The sequence below is a fragment of the Castor canadensis genome, chromosome 6, assembly GCF_047511655.1.
Source record: "Castor canadensis chromosome 6, mCasCan1.hap1v2, whole genome shotgun sequence".
In the NCBI taxonomy this organism is placed as follows: domain Eukaryota; kingdom Metazoa; phylum Chordata; class Mammalia; order Rodentia; family Castoridae; genus Castor; species Castor canadensis.
Window position 1 is genome coordinate 128,101,625 of NC_133391.1, and position 17,419 is coordinate 128,119,043.

A 17,419-nucleotide genomic window follows, 5' to 3' on the forward strand; every position below is an offset into this window, starting at 1 on the left:
AATGTTTTTAAATTTACATGCAAAATGGAGTTAGCTTTTAAGTTCAGCTAATTACAAACAGGGTTTTCACCTATCTGGACATCCAATGGGGCACTAAAAAGTCATGTGGAACACGTGTTTGTCGCATAATCTGAGTTAGGTATCCTCTAAAGCCTCTGGCTTCTGCCCACAAAATACCAATAGGTGCCTGCTGTATTTTTGAAAAGCAGAAAACATAATCACAAATGTCCAAAAATGCTCCCAGAAGGTGAAACCCATAACAACTATTAAAAGATAGAAGGTTAAAAAAATAATGCTAGATACAGATGAGAACTATGAAGTAGGGTACGGGTATGAGATCTCTCAGGTTAGTGAAGGCTTATAGGTAGGCCATAAATTAGAACTGAAACTTGAATGGGGATGAGAAGGTTGTGCAAGGAGCTGGAATAAGAACATTCCTGGCAGGGAAACAGTGCAATGGCTGTGAGGCAGCAACCAGTTTAAGGAACAGAGAGAACGTCAACTGTGGTTGGAGCATAGGTCAGAAAGGTAGGCTCTATGGAGACAGTGAGAATTTCTGAGTTATTTTTGTGTGATGCTAAAAGCCTACTGGATGATCAGCAGTCCCACTTACACATTCACAAAGATTGTCTTTCTGACCTCTGATATGTAGGTCCTTGGGAGATATGACTTTCCAGTTAAGCAGAAATTATCTCATCTATGGCTTATAATGGACTCTGGAGGAAATACTCAAGAAGCTGGCATGATTTTTTTAAAGAGATAGTTGTTTTTATTACTGCTATAAACTGGGCAATAAGCACTTTAATGGATCATCTCAAGTCCTTACACCTCTGCAAGATAATCATTAATATTTCCTTTTTGCCAGGGAGTCGATGGGAATTAAATAGATTGAAGTCACTCTGCTAGTGAGTAACACTAGTCATTGCTGAAATCCAAATCTACCACACTTCAGTGTCTGTGATTTCCACAGAAGTGGAAAGCTGCCTAATTTAATGCTGGGCATGTTTTATTGCTAGTTACCAGTGTCACCACCATGGTAGGTGGTGGTTGATTCTATATGGACAAGGCACTAAAATTCCATTTCTCCTTCTGTCTCCTGTGCTAAGGATATGAGCATCCTCTGGTAGCCCTGGCCACAAGCGGATCTCTTCCATGGAGTTTGGAGGTGAAAAAAAAAGTGATAAGGATTTATTCAACTGGAAGTGAAAATTTTATTTATTGCTTTTTCTTACTATAAAAGTAATACATATGCATCATGCCATGATTTTTTTTTCTTTTTAAATGAGGCAATATATGTCTCGAAAGCAGCAAACAGGGGAGACGGTGGGACAAGGTGGAAGTCCATCCTTTATTCAGCTCATACTTAATGATGTCTTACCCTGGGTACTCACTGGGCTGACCAGACTCTGAACTGGAGTCACAGGGATACAGAGTCTGACCTCATTTGTCCCCTTGTAAACTGGACCAACAATTTCCAGGGAGCAGAGGGGAAAGGCAATAATTGTTTAGCGAAAAAGGACAACCCTGTAGCAAATGACTGAAATTTTCAGTTTGATGCAAAACAGAGAACTCAAAGTTAAGGGATGAAAAGGCTATTGTAGTCTATGAAGAAAATACGGCAGAAGCCGAATCTGGGCTCTTTTCCAGCTTATTGCACTTACACGCTACCTACACTCCTTGTGACCACGAGTCTTTATCTATCTGGTTTTTAAATGTCTCTCCACTGGTACAGGCTGTCAGCTCGCTTCATTTCACCACCCACTTCTCCCAATCTTAACCGCACCTCCCGGTTCATGCGGCATAGTGTGACCGACGAGGTTTCGTCTACGCAGCCCCAAACTGGGTTTCCGTCAGTGGATCACACATGTTTATTGGTTCTTTTGCAGAGAAAGCTTGTGAGCCGATTCTGCAGGCGGCGCAGGCCGGGCAGCTCCGCCCATCCCGAAGGAGTCGGTCCCGCGAGCCCAGGTGTGTGAGAGCCGAGCGGCGAGAGGGAGCCGCGTACTTTCCGCCCCGACCAGCTCAGCTTCGGCATTCCGCCATCCGCTGCGGTTGGGTGGAGACGCCGGCCCCGCCCACCCATGCAGTTCCGGTCACGTGCCAGCGCGCCACCCAATCAGCGCTCGGAACCTGCAGGCTCAAGATTCAAACTGCGGCGCGGCAGGCGCCGGGGGATCTGCGCCGGCCCGGCCGCAGCCTCGGTTTTGTGCGTGCCATGGAGCACCGCATCGTGGGGCCTGGGCCGTATCGGGCCACCAAGCTGGTAAGTCAGTGTGCGGGGCCCTGGGCGAAGCCTCTGGTGCCGGTCAGCCCACGGACAGCCCTCGTTTCTGCGGGACCGGAGGGGCCGCGGTGTGGAGGTGGGAGGTGGGCGCGTACCCACTGGGGTTGCGGGCTCCAGGTTAGCAGGGCTAACGGGGCCCTGAGCATCGCCATTCGGGGGTGGGTGCAGGTTCGTCCCCAAGACCATGGTGGGGTTCTTGGCCTGAAACGGCGCTCCGAAGCCCCGGCCGATCCCCTGCTTCTTTGTCCTCTGGAACCTGACGCCGGCGTCAGGCCAAAGATGCTGCCGGCAACCTAGGGCCACCCCACCCACGTACCGCTACCGTTTGCAGATCCCCTCAGGGCGAGTCTCCTTCCTCAGTGCCACTGCTTGACACTTGACGAAGTGTCTTTCTAACGGTGCCCAGGACGAAGGTGGACCGACCCCTGGAGTTTCTGTTTCTGTCAGAACCGACTCAACTGAGGGGTCAGCCGGGATGGGTGGTTGAAAGGGGCTTTGCAGAACCCGATGGCCCGGGGTGATGCCTTTTCTCAAGAGAAGGTAGGTTTTGGTATTCAGGGGTGCACTTGAGCTGCTTTAGGACCCGGAGCAAGTAACTTTACTGATTTCTATTACCATCTTGGTAAAGCTGGTAAGTTTTTGGAGGACTTTCTATGGATGGTAATTTGTGATGAGGGTACTTGACATCTCCGTCCATCAGCCATTTTTGGCCACATCTAACTTGGAATTGAGTCTTACTGCTTTATATACTACAAGGAATTTCCAGGAAAAGGTGAAAAGTAAGACTCAAACTCTAGCTCAGTTAGACTCATCTGTGGAAGAGGTGCGAACACTAGGAAATAGTACTATAAATAGGGTTTCCTTTTCTTTCAAGAGACAGTCACACTGTTGTTGTCCATTGGGTCAAGCCAGAGTTAAGAAGGCTACTTTCTGGAAAGAGAAGTGGTTGGGGCTGATCTTTACTTTTTTTTATTAGTCTCAGACCAGCTTGAGAATTAGATAAAAATTACTGAGCCTCTTCACAGAAAACCGCACTTGCCACATACTGATGAAATTTTGGAAATTATGACATTGTTCACTTGACTTAAACCAACAACCAAATATTTGCTTATGAGTCTCTGGGTCAGCAATCTGGACTGGACTTATGTTAGTGGTTCCTCTGAGCGTGTTCACTCATGTGTCACAATCCAGGTGACTTGACTAGGACTGGACCATGTAGCCTGGCCCCTTGACTTGTTCCTGGCTGTTAGCTGGGCCACGTATCTCTAACAGGTTAGCTCAGGCAGCTTTACACAGTAGTCTATGGTTCCAGCATAGCTAAATGGTGGTTTCTCCTTGTGACTTTTTGTTCAGACTTAATCGGCTAATGCAGGTAAATCAGCTAAGTGTAGATTTTAGAAACTCAACTCCGCTTCTTAATGGACAGGGTGGCAAAACTATGTTACTGAGGTGCATGTGAAGTGGATAGGAAGAATTACTGTATTGATCTTTGCAAACAATCTACTACAGATACCCAGAATGATTCATGTATTTAAAAAAATAACTCAAGAAATATAAATTTAGTGGCTGGGTGGTAATCCCAGCTCCTCTGGAGGTGGAGATAGGAGGATCCTGGTTCAAGGCCAGCTGGGGCAAAAAGCTGGTGAGACTCTATCTTAAAAACAACCTAGGTGTAGTGGCACATGCCATAATTCCTGCTACTTGGGAAGCAGAGGTAGAAGGATTGAGGTCTAAGGCTGGTCTGGTAAAAAACATGAGACCTTTTTTGAAAAACAAGCTAAAAAACATAAAAGGACTGGGGTGTGGCTCAAGTGGTAGAGTGCTTGCCTAGTAAGAGTGAGGGCCTGAGTTCAGTCTCCAGTACTGTCCTCCTTATCCCCCAGTAATAAATTACGATTTTCCTTTGGGCTAGCCTCTGAGAGATATGGAAGGTGGTAGCAGGAAAACATAGGGTTTTAAAAAATGGTGTTTTCAAAACTGCTTCTTCTCCACAAGTGGCTGTACTACCTAAATTATCAGGACCCTTGACAGGTTTGACTTTAGGGATGAAAATTGTGTCTTATCAGTGTCTTTCAAAAATGTTGACAGTAGTCCCTCATTATCTGTGGGGAATGTGTTATGAAACCCCCCCCTGCCCACAGTGGATGACTGAAGCTACAGATAGTATCAGGAGGTATATATAAACCTATATTAAAAAATATAGAAAAATATGTTTTTTGTACATACATGCCTTGATAAAGTTTAACTTATAAATTAGGTACAGTAGGAGATTAAGAGCAATAATAGCAAAATATAACAATTATAACAATATACTCTCATAAGATTATCAGCCATTACTACTATTGTACTTTGGAGCCATTATTAAGTAAAATAAAGATCACTTGAGCATGACTAGTGTGATACCTCACCAGTTGATCTGGTAACCTTGATGGCTACTAAATGACTAATGGGTGAGTAGCATATACAGTGTAGATACACTGGACAGGAATGGGTCACATCCCTGGTGAGATGGTGAGAGATTTTACTCAGAACTGCATGCAATCCAAAACTTAGGAATTGTTAATTTCAGGAGTTTTCTGTTATTCAGGCCAACATGGTTTACTATGGGTAACAGTATTTTGATAAAGGGAGACCACGGTATTCTTCTTTAGGAAGAGAAAATTGTGATCCTCCCCACAATTTATTCACAACAGTTGTGAGGAGAAACTGTGAGGCTCTGAATCTTGGCATGACTAGTCCTCATTCTGTCTTAGAATAAAAAATAAATGATGTCATAACTGGAACTGTTTTACAATATATTTGCAGGATTATATGAGATTGTTCTTTTCATGGATGTAGAGGGTCTATGTAGAGATGCTGCTAGATTCTAGGTCATGTTAAAATATTATCAGAGGGATTTAAAATCATGACGGTCGTGACTAGTCCTCCCTCTTTTTACTTGTCTGCCCTAGTCAGCCTTCCCTTGTCACCAGCATGCACTCCCCTCCTCCCAACATCACTTTCTCTTCAGGAAAAGCTTGGGAGCATCTATTGACATGTAAAGAGTATCTTATTTTTTTTGCAGTGTGGGGTTTTAATTCATGGTCCGTGGTCTACCACTTGAGCTACTCCTCTAGTCCTTTTTTGCTTTACTTTATTTTTCATATAGGTGCTACTGGTACTGGTTTGCTATGATCCTCCTACCTCTACTTCCTACCTAGCTGGGATTATAGGCATGTACCACCACACCAAGCTTGTTTTTTTGAGATAAGGTCTTGCTAACTTTTCTGGGCTGTCCTTACACTTTGATCTTCCCATCTTCCATTTCTATGAGTTGTGATTACAGGTGTGCACCACTATGCCTGCCCAAGAGGAGACCTTTATTTCCTCCTTTAATGGCTCACTATATTTTCTCGGCGTGTACAACTCCATTTTCTATAGCACTAAAGTCCTGTTTGAAATGAATTTTGTATGGCAAAAATCAAGTGACAGGCTCAATTCATGATGGATATGGAAGCTAATTAGCCACTTACTTATCATCACGGACATAGGCTTTCATTTCGTTGTTGTAACCCATGTATAAATAGTTCACAAATTTTTTTTTTAAGACATTTCCCAGGTTGGAGTCGTGATCCTCCTACCTCTATCTCCAAAGTAGCTGAGACTCCAGGTACATGCTATCATGCCAGACTAATAGTTCACTTTTTTTTCTTTTTGAGACAGAGTCTTATAATATATCCCAAGCTGGTCTTGAGTTTTCTATGTAGCCAAGGCTGTCCTCAAATAGTTCACTATTTTAAAGTAAGACGAAAGAAAATTCTTTTTCTGAAAACTGTTTAAATCTGTTGGTGTTGGCTCTTGCGCTGTGGTGTGCATCTGGAGTTGTAAGGACTCAGGAGGCTGAGTCAGGAGGATTGCACGAGCCCAGGAATTGGAGGCCAACTGGGCAACATAGTGAGATACCCTCTTAACAAAACAAAACAACTTACTGATCTTTTCTTTGAACTTATTCTGAATTGCTTATATGGCCTAAGGCAACTGGTAAAACTTAAAAAGACTTACTGTAGCTCTCAGACTTACTGAATCTGAGAGCCAGGCTGGCAAGGTGACATAGCTTGTGGCGAGTGTGGCAAGTATGGTATATGGCGAGTATGACTACATCTAGAGTTTGGTTGTTTAAAACTCCCAGGCCAGTCCTCTTTACAGCACCACTATTGCAATGTTTTTGATACTAGGAAGGAAGTATAATAAGGATACTGGAGCAAAAAAAAGGAAGCACATTTCAACACCAGATGTAGTATCGTATAGTTTGTCTAATCATGTTAGGAAAATGTTGTGCTGGATGAATTCTTTATTCCTCAGACTATGGGTCTGAAATTAGTTAAGTAGACAGTGGTTTTTAATTACAAAATAAATCCTTGACCCTTACATTTATTGCTTTAAATGTAATGTATCATGGAATAAATAATATTCTCAAGCTGTCTTGTTCTTTGCCAACATAGGGTTATTTTCTTTCTAAATGTAACTAAGAATGGTTTTATTGTTCAGTGATTATTTAGATTATTATTATTTAGATTGTGATGTCTTAATTCTTTTTCTTTCTCTATCCATTTGTCCTTTCTTCCTCCCTCCCTCCCTCCCTCCTTCCCTCCTTCTCTCCCTCCCTCCCTCCCTCCTTCCTTCCTTCTTTCCTTTTTTTTCCTGCAGCATTAGGGATTGAACCTAGGACCTTGCACACATGACCACTCTACCACATGAACCATGTTCCCAGTCCTTTTGTATGTATTTTGCTTTCAGATAGGGTCTCACTAACTTTGTACAGGCTGGCCTTAAACTTGGGATCCTCTTGCCTCACCTCCCAAGTAGGTGAGATTATAGGCTTGTACCACAATGCCTACTAATTCTTTTTGTTTTTGAGCATAGCCAAATAACCACTTGATTATATTTCGAAATAAGTAGGAGTAGAGGTCAAGGTCCTCTCTAGACTTTGAACATCTGAAGTGTTTAGTGGATTAACTGAGTGTAATCCGTAATGGTAAATGCCATTCAAAATCAAAATAAGTGAATTCAAAATTATAAAGAAAAGAAATGTAAGTCTTTAATAAGTATGTCTTGTTAGAAATTTTCTAATATGAAATGAAAGCTGGCTATCAATGGAATAGTTAGGGTCAATCAGATCCTTCTCCTGGAGACTGGGACAGAAAGGAAGATCATGAGTTCCAGGGCAGCTTGGGCTACATAACTAGATCCTATATCCAAAAAAAAAAAAAAAAAAAGAAAAATCCAATCAAAATGCTATTGGGTTATTTATTTGGTGTTGGGGATTGAACCCAGGTCCTTATAGCATGTTCTGTCACTGACCTACATCCCCAGACTGGCCCAGACTGGCCTTTTTATTTTTTTTCCAATGTGGGAATACAGTGAGTTAAAAATTCATAGAGCAGAGTAAAAGTGCAAGAACTGAGCAAAAAATAAAGCAAACCACAGGGGGTCTTGTTCTACCAAGATCTAAACATAGTATTAATGGTAATCACAGTAGCATAGTATTACACGGAAATAGACAGTAGCTCAATGGGATAGAAAAACCATTATTAGAAACAGAATGAAGAAAGATTATATGTAAGGTAATTTAATAGTATTTCAATTCAGTTAGAAAAGAATGACATTAGTTCTCCATTTAGAAGAAGACAAAGTTAAAGATTCCCTCTTTCATACCAGGAAAACAATTCTAGTTAAAGATTCAAATGTTAGGCAGGGTATTAGACTCATGTCTACAATTCCAGCTATTTGGGAGGTGTAGATTGGAAGAATTGTGGTTCTAGGCCAGCTGGGGCAAAATGTTAGTGAGACACCATCTCAACAAAGGATCTAGGCATGGTGTTACACATCTGTAATCCCATCTATGTAGAAGAAGTCTGAGGCCAGCCCCAGGAAAAAATGGGAGATCCTATCTGAAAAAAATAACTAAAGCAAAAAAGGGCTTAGGCGCATGGCTTAAGTGGTAGAGCATCTGCTTAGCAAGTGTGAGGCTGTGAGTTCAAACTCCAGTACTACCAACAAAACAAAATAGTCAAGTATTTGCAAAAGAAGCCTTCTAAAATGCTAAAGAAAATTTTGATAGATACTTTAATTACATTATGATAAACTTTCTTAATTAAAAGTATAAACCCTTAAGCCCTAGAAAAGAAGATATAGTGGTTTCCTTAAAACAACATCACCACCAACAAAATCATTGTGTAACTAGAGGTCACATAAACAAGTTGATAGACTAGGAGAAAATATTTCTAACATATGACAGTGGATTTATACTCCATACTTATTCATTCACTATGTATTATAGACATATATGTAACACACTGTTTTTGGTTGTGAGACTATGAAACTGAGCAAATATGATTAGCTTTCCTGAGTTTGCAGTTAACAGTCTATGTTAGATTTGAACATTTGTTAAAATTGACTAGTGAAAGAGAGTGAGAAAGAGAGAGAGAGAGAGAGAGAGAGAGAGAGAGAGAAAGAAAGAGAGAAACAACCCAATAGAAAAATGACAAGCCTTAGAAGAAATGAAAATGACAAAAGATGAAGACAGAAAAATGCAAAGAGAACATGGGTCTGTCATTTATTTCTTGTACATAGATTGGCTGAAATGCAAATAATGATAACATCTAATGCTGGCCAGAGTTCAAGGTATTAGGCTCATATGTTGTTGGTAGAAGTGTCAATTGCTAAAGCTGATTTAAACATATAATATCAAGAATAAGTAAATAAAGAGAAGCAATGGTATTTTAGTTGCACAACCAAACATTTTGTAATATTTATGAATCAACAAAAATCTTTGTTGTGGAACAACAAACTGGAAACTCCCCCTCCTATTTTTTCCCCACGATACTGGGGTTTGAACTCAGTGCTAGGCACTACCACTTGAGCCACAGACTTGGCCCTTTTCTCTCTCTCTCTCTTTTCTTTTTTTAGATTTGAGTTAGGGTCTTGCTATATAGTCCAGGCTAGACTCAACCTCATGGTCCTCCTGTCTTGGCCTCCTGAGTGCTGTGATTACAGAAATGCACCACCATGCCTGTCTGGAAACCGTTTGAATACTCACTGGTTAGAAAACGAAGTTATGGGGACATTTGTAAGAATGAATTAGATTTGCAGGTTCTGACACAGAATGATATAGATTAAGTACAAAAGCAAGTTGTAGGACAATGTATACAATATAATTGCTGTCATTTCATAAAAAGGAAGCAAACATCAGCAATAAGGACACATACATACAGGGAAAGTTCTATTTATATGTCTGTATGTTCAACAGCCATGCCGAATTGTAGAGAGACATGCAGCTTTTTTATATTTCTTTGGTAACAATGGGTATTATTACATCTGTAATTGAATTAACAAGTAGAAGAACTGTCAACCAGCCTGGGTCAATCACTAAGTATTTGGTCATATTTGGAAATATTGGGTCCCAGAGGGTCACGTCTTCATTGTGTTTATGTGATACACAAAGTGTTATGCGTTGAGTTTAGTTGATAGTGATTATGGTCATTAAGCCAACATAAAATAAATGAAAAGAAAATCTTTTCGTATTCCTCACTTCTGCCCCATCATATTTGATAGGGACTTTTGGGTGAAAAAGTTATGAGAAATGAAAGCTAGGTGTGAGCAGTGCAAAAAAAAAAAATCGATGATTTAAAAAAAGTGAAAATTATTTCACACTGTTACTATGGTTTGAATGTTACTCCCAAGTTCATATTGTGGAAATTTAATCTCCCTTTTCATGTTAATAGTATTTAGAGGTGGGGCCTTTGGGAGATACTTAGAAGTAGGCAAGTCATGAAGGCAGGGTAGGGGGCAGGGTAGGGGGCAGGGTGTGGATAATGGCATTAGTGGCTCTGTAAGAAGTGAGACCTAAGCTAGCATACTTGCTCTGTGTTGGCATGTGATGCTGTCCACCATATAGTGAGAAGACCCTCACCAGTTGTTGGCACCATGGTTTTAGATTTCCCAGCTTCCAGAACCATGAGCTGAATAAACCTCTATTCTTTTTTAAGTTTCCCAGTCTTAGATATTTTGTTATAGCAACAGAAAATGAACTAAGACATTATGTTAATGTTCATCTGTGCTTGGTATACCAAAATGACCACTCGGAGAGAAGTCTGTAGAATAGGATTCCACATCCTATTGTGTATTGCCAAATTGTATATTCTGCAAGGGACTTGATTTTGCCCCAAAGATTCTTTCTAGCTGTAGTGTAAATTGAATTTTATAATTTGTTTTAAGAGATTATTCTGAGAGTTTTATATATTATCCTTATATTTGAGGAACATTTCATCTTTTACAAAGGAATTTCATAGCTGTGATCTTATTTGACCCAAAATAATCTTGTGAGGTAAGTGGGTAGATGGGAAATTAAGTCAACGTTCATGGACTCTTTACAGGCTGTTTTTCCTATTCCTTATGTAGTTTTGACTGCCTCTCCCCACTTTTCATATATATATTCTCTTATCAATCTACTCACTTGGATTTTTGAGATGTAACCCATTGTAAGTTGAGAAACATCTGTACAGATTGGTTCTACTACTTATTGGCGCTATAGTTTGGAGTGGATTTTGCGGCTTGTGAAAAAAGGTTATTATGAGGAAAAGTTTAGAATATACTAGTCTATGGGGATCAAAACTGGCATAATTTATTCATATATTTTAGAAGAAATGACTAGGCAACAACCCATGATGGAATGGAACAATTCTGAGGGATGCCAGGAACTTAGGTTTTGGTACCCTGAGTGTCTATGGCATAGGACTGTGGAAAGGCTGTAGTTGGCTTTGCTCTCTTCCAGTATCTACTCCCTTTGCCCCTTCTTACTGGCTGGTAGGATGCTGAGTATGTCAATACCATGTCCATACAGGTTCCAGTATGAGCCTAATGAATAGCTTCCTTATTGCAGCTTTTCTGCTTTCTGATTTTCTGTCACTGATGTAACTTCATCCGTATATAAGGAGGAAGGAACTGAGTTGTCATGAAGTTATTTGAAAATGACATCTAAGAGAAACATCTGAATTTTGTCTTTACAGATGTCACGGGACATAGCTGCTCATGTGATGCCCGCAGTGGCATCTCGGGGTAGCACAAATCTGGATTTTGTTGATACTTACCAATCCTATGTAGATAGTAAAAGACAGGCAGAACTGGGATTTGAACTTGGGTCTGACCCCTTCCTCATGTTCTCCCATTCTTCAGGGATTGATTCTGTCTTGCTGAAGTGATCTAATGTTATTAGGTTCAAGGTCAGGATCATTGTGCTGTGAGCATTGCCAGCAGGGTATCACAGTGGGTCAATATACACCTGATCTGACAACAGTTTTTTCTAAAGACTCCTGAATAAAATATAAGCAATGGGACATTTATTCCCTGGGTTTGACTGGAACGGATCAAATCAGTATGTGGATACTGTTTCTTGGCAGGCTCATAATGCACAGCATATACCTCCCACTTATAATATTCATGATTTTCAAATTCTGAAATTTTAAATTTTCTGAGCTTCAGGGGCTTTTATATACAGAGTTCTGCAGAAAAACATTAAGTGTGCCAAAGCCATGTCTTTATCAGTATAGACTGGACTAAGCCCTGGTCAGTGGAGATTATCCAGGGTCTTCCCAGTATTCTTGCTTAGCTCTAATGGCCATGCCCACCCTGAAAGTCAATGCAGTAATGATGACATTATGGTGACTGAAGTTTATTTAGGCACCTACAACAGGACAGGCACTGCGATGGGCTTCATGGACAGTCTCTCCAGTCTTTGTAACAGTCTGATTAAGTGGGTAATACTGCTTTGCAGCTGGAGATGGGCAACAGTTTTGAGGCTTGCTGTACTGGTCAGTGGCAGTGCAGACTCAGAACTCAGTACCACTGGACCTCAGAGCCCAGGCTCTGCCTATTCAGTCTACTGTTTGCCTGAGGTGTCTGAAGATGCCACACACACCTAAACTTCTGTGTTCTTCCTGAAGTGCTTTGGAACCAGGAGATGGTTTAATATTAATGCCTGTAGCTATTCTCTCAAACAGCTTTCTTTTGGAAAATAAGGAAAAATACGCTTTTTGCTTTAAAAAGGCTTATGGGCTTAGTTTTAAACAGTTTATTTATTATTATGTTTTTCATTTATATAAAAAGCCATTAATAGGACAAGTTGCTGGCAATATCCTCAGTATTTTTTGAATGGATAATGATGAACTGTCTTGACAAGTTATATTTTCTTTAGATTTCTATAGATAGGTTCTATTTTCACTTCATTCATGATAAAGTGAACATTATATTCAGCTATTCTCAGTGTATGGTTCAGAGGCATGAACTGCCTTCACTGTTTTGCAGCCATCACACCATGCATTCTCCTGAGTTTTTCTTTGGGGCTTGAAGACTGCAAATAAACAATTTCCAAGGCTCCATCTGTTATTCCAACAGCTTTTAATTAAAAATATTTTTATTTATGTATTCACGTATTCATTCATCTAGTGGCGATAGGGATCTCACTCAAAGCCTCACACATTGTAGGCAAGTGCTTTACCATTGTGCTACATCCCCAGCCTTTGTGCAGCTTTTTAATGGAAGACTTGTATTCATTGCTTTAAATATTTGGGATGTGATAACTTTAAAAAACATCCACTGGTACTAAATGCCTTTGTCTCCTTTTTGCCTCAGTGGAATGAAACAGTGGAGCTTTTTCGTGCTAGGATGCCATTGCGGAGACATCGTTGTCGTTTCAAGAGTTATGAGTGCTGCTTCACGGCAGCCGAAGCTGTGGACTGGTTGCATGAGCTGCTGAGGTGCAGTCAGAACTTTGGCCCTGAAGTGACTCGCAAACAAACAGTTCAGCTGCTAAAAAAATTCCTGAAGAACCATGTTATTGAAGACATCAAGGGAAAGTGGGGTCAGGAAGACTTTGAAGACAACAGTCACTTATACAGGTAATGGCACCATGTTAGGCCTGAAGGGAAGGATGCAGGAAGGATGAATAGGTCTCTGGAAACTTGCTGATGTGAAAGAATTTGCCTTGCCCACTGTGATATGTTAAGTGGAAGACTGAAAGTGCTCTTAAAAGAAAACTTTGTGTTGGCCCCTCAGAACACCCTAGAGCAACTGTTTTCTTGCAATGATTTTTTTCAGCAAGGAGATTTTTTTTTTTTTCCATGCCTTTTGCTTGCTTCTAAGTCTGGCTGCAATAAGTTAGTACTTCCAGGGAATCTGAGGGGTGAAAAAGTACCTCTGGGTTTGACTTTGCTGAGCACTGTGGATTGGTGTATTCAGGGGCTTAGTGGCAAAGTGCATCTGATCTTTAAATAGCTCATATAAAGAATTGTGTGAGAATTCCCTAATATCTCTGTTTAAGCCTGATAATACAAGTCTGCTTCTCTCCAAATGTTTTTACTCATATTTCTTTGCTATTTTCTGTTGTGAACACTTACCACCACATAATCTGAGGGAAAGTGGAGGTCACTCTCCTTACACTTCTAGGCTGTTTTATTAATGGAGATGGAGGGGATCTATCTAAGATTCAGGTATGGGAGAAGTCTGAAGAGGAATGAAGTCACATAACTCCTGAAGAGGAACTGTTACTGCATAGGCATTCCAAAGTGCTAAGCACCTAAGAGGAATTAAAAGAAGAAATGGAGAAAACAGTCCCTTAATTTGCTTTCTTTTACTCTAATAGAGAAAAGAAGAATGTAATTACAATACATTTAGTGAGTGTGTGTGGGACACAAGGCTTTGAGTAGAGAAAACCTGGGCCTTTTATACCTAAAGCATTTTTTTTTTTAAATTACCCTCTTTTACTGGATGCTGAGGAGGCAGAGCAGGGGGGGAAGGGAGGAGACATGAACATAGAGGGCCTAGAACAGACATTGCTGTGCATTTATACTGAGACTTCCTGTGGCATTGCTTCATCACTCTCCAGTATCCAGATGTTGCAGTTGTCATCTGGGCACTTAGTTGTGTCTCCATTTGACAGTTATTTGTGGCTTTGCTGACCCAACTTTTAATTAGGAACCTGCATGGTCCCAGCCTGATCCGAGGCCTTAGTGCTTATTAGTATCAAGCAGTGGGAATTCTTGTGCTGGTTCCACATCCCACACTTCACAGGGGATTCTTAAGTGATTATTCTCTTGGGAGACTCTAATTGCCTGTACCCCTCAAGATTTAGCTAGAACGCTTCCGAAAGATTTTCTGGATGAGTAACTTCCAATCTGTTCTAGTGTGATCTTAAATTGGGGCTTTCTCATGAATCCCATGAGACTTCGTGAGTGTTCAGGAGAGTAAAGTAGGAGCATATTCCAGGAGCTGACCACCCAGCACTGACAAGTGGGATGCTTCATTCCAGTATTAAGACTTAATCACGTGTCTTCTTTAAAAAACAAACCAGAGCACACAAGGCAGACTATGTTCCTCGTTAAATACAGCCATCCCTCAGTATCCATGGGACAGTATTGGTTCCAACATCCTTCTATCCTCAACCCCATGGATCAAAAATACACAGATGTTCAGGTCCTTTGTAAGATGTATAGTCTTTGCATATCGCCTTCACACATCTTTCCCTATACTATAAATCGTCTCTGTATTACTTATAATACCTAATAAAATGTAAATGCTATGTAAGCAGTTGTTATACTACGTTGATTAGGAAATAATGACAAAAACAGTGTACATGTTCAGTATAGATACGAGTGCTGGAGAGACTGAGGATCTGTGGGAGGCTGCAGCAGGTTTGCCTACACATCACTTTATCCAGTGTAGTATTAGCATATAAGTTTTGCTTTTTGGAACTTTCTAGGTTTTTTTTTTTTGCTGTGTTTCCTTGAACTCCTAGGCTCAAGTGCTACTCCTCTGCATAGCTGTGACTACTGTAGCATGCCACCGCACTGGGAGTTTTTGATATTTTTGATCCACGTTTGGTTGAATCTGAGAACACAGACCTGTGGATATGAAGTGCCACCTATTATGATTTTTTTTCCCTTAGTTTCTGTAATTTGATACTTGTGAGTCATAAATGGAGCAGTATTTTCTATCCAAAATTTTACTATAGCTTTTTATTTTCCTGAGTGCTTGTGAGTCATAAATGGGGCAGTATTTTCTATGCAAAAATTTACTATAGCTTTTTCTTTTCCTGAGTGGAAGGTCTGTAAGCTAACTGCTGACTTTTGCCAATTATCTAGATTAATCAGGGATGAAGCCTACTTAGACATGTAAATCATTTGTGAAGGTGCCTGTGTCTTGCCTTGAGAACGAGCTAATGAGTGTGCAGCCAGCTGTTGAACACATGCAGGCTTCGTGACTGGTGCTCAAGACTGGCCTTACCTGCCAGTCCCCTGGGGAGAGCTCTATGGAGCTGCCCCACCACCATGTCTCAGCCACTTACCTCACATAAAGAGCACTACTGCCAACTTACCCTGAAGGCCAATGAGGAGAGTTTAAGCTAGAGGCAAGTTCTTAGATCTGAAAATAGCTGAGACTCTATGAGGTGACAAAATTCAGGAACATGCTTTGAAAGATCAAGTTTTGTGGAAGAGGAGACCTTAAGTAATGTTGAGAATGCTGGAAAGGACACAGTAGAAAGGACTTCTTGCTAGGAAGAAAGAGATTAGCATTCGAGAACATGTGTGATATTGCAGACTCCTCACATAATTTGCTATTTAATTCAATACCTGTAGATGTAGGTGGATAGTATCCACCTACTAACATCTCCAAAATCATCTGGTTAGTAGTGGAAGAGTCATGATTTAACTTGAGGTTCGTCTCTGAAACCTGTTTTCTTGTGGTATGCCAGGCTTTGTCAATTTCTACATGATGAGGTTACTTAGCTTAATAGATAAATTAGTGGTGAGTAAACACAGATAATAAACAAGAAATATTTAGTGTAGGAAGTACATATTTATATTTACAGATTTTCTGCAATGAATTACTATGTACTGTGTAATACATATTAAATGAAAGCTGTTGTTTTTAAGAAGTTCTCAAATAAAAGAGGTAAGGGAAATGTGGTATCCTGGGTCTGTGGAGGTGGGAAAAAAACTGTATGAAATATAAATGCTATGATTCTTTTGTTGTTGTTTTGATTTGCACAGCGGGGGATTGAACCTAGGGCCTTGCTTATGCTAAGCAAGTGCTGTACCACTGAGCTATACTGCCAGCCCTTGCTTACATTTTTTAAAGAGAGAAATCAGATATGTGTTGGATAATTTTAAAACAAAGATATGAGTAAAGCCCTTATTTGGAATGGGTCAGACATTATTTCTAGAATAAAAAGGAGTACAAATCATATTTGTTTTGTGAAGGCATTTAAATTTGTTAGTCATCTTTTTTTTATGAATAAATGAGTTAAGTAAGAAAAATAGAGTGAATTTAGTGTGTAAGAAGGTGAGCAATCTCCTGCTATCTGAATGTCTGTAAGAATAAGAGGAGGTGCTGCAGAGAAGTGCCCTGCACTATTGATTGAACCCTTCTTTCCTTAGCCGACACTGATGACGAGAAAGAGTTCTGGATTTGGTGCTGGTGAAGATGATTTTAGATTTCAATAATGGGCACTCATAGTTGGACCAGATAGTTGTTATCATTTGTCTTTAACAACCTCTCAACCCTAGACTTCTAATGGAAGTGGAGAACCAGTTATACTACCTTGTATTTTATGCAAAATTTCAAGACATGTGTGGTGTTACACACCTGTAAAATCCTAGTACTTGGGAAGCTGAGGTGGGAGGATTGCAAGTTCAAACCAGCCTGGCCTATATGGTGAGTTCTGTGTCAGCTATATAGTGAGACTCTATCTGAATCCATCCCCCCCAAGAAAAAAAATCATGGTGCTGAAGATGTAGTTCAGTGATGGTATGGTTGCCTACCATGATGTGTGAAGCCGCCCATTACACACACACACACACACACACACACACACACACACACACACACACACACACACAAAACAAAGAAAGCAGTTATGAGACAGTTCTACTTCCATGATCTCATTTGATTGTCATGAAGGGGGTAGACAAGGTGGGTATTTTATCCTCAGAGCACCAATTTTCTTTTTAAAATGTTTAAGCAAAGCACAGGAATGTCTGGTTAAAGAAATTTAATACTTATCATTGTGTCTGATCATCTGTATCAAATGATAATTATGTG

General features: G+C 40.5%; 1 protein-coding gene across 1 annotated transcript in view; it reads left to right on the forward strand.

The window, feature by feature from the left end:
• The first annotated feature begins 2,149 nt into the window (after positions 1-2,149).
• Depdc1b (DEP domain containing 1B) overlaps positions 2,150-17,419 on the forward strand; it is an 85,405-nt gene continuing 70,135 nt past the window's right edge. Inside the window, exons 1-2 of the mRNA XM_074077449.1 lie at positions 2,150-2,263; positions 12,953-13,218. Coding sequence (XP_073933550.1) covers positions 2,216-2,263; positions 12,953-13,218 — 314 coding nt within the window. The 5' untranslated portion in view covers positions 2,150-2,215. The remainder of the gene's footprint in view (positions 2,264-12,952; positions 13,219-17,419) is intronic.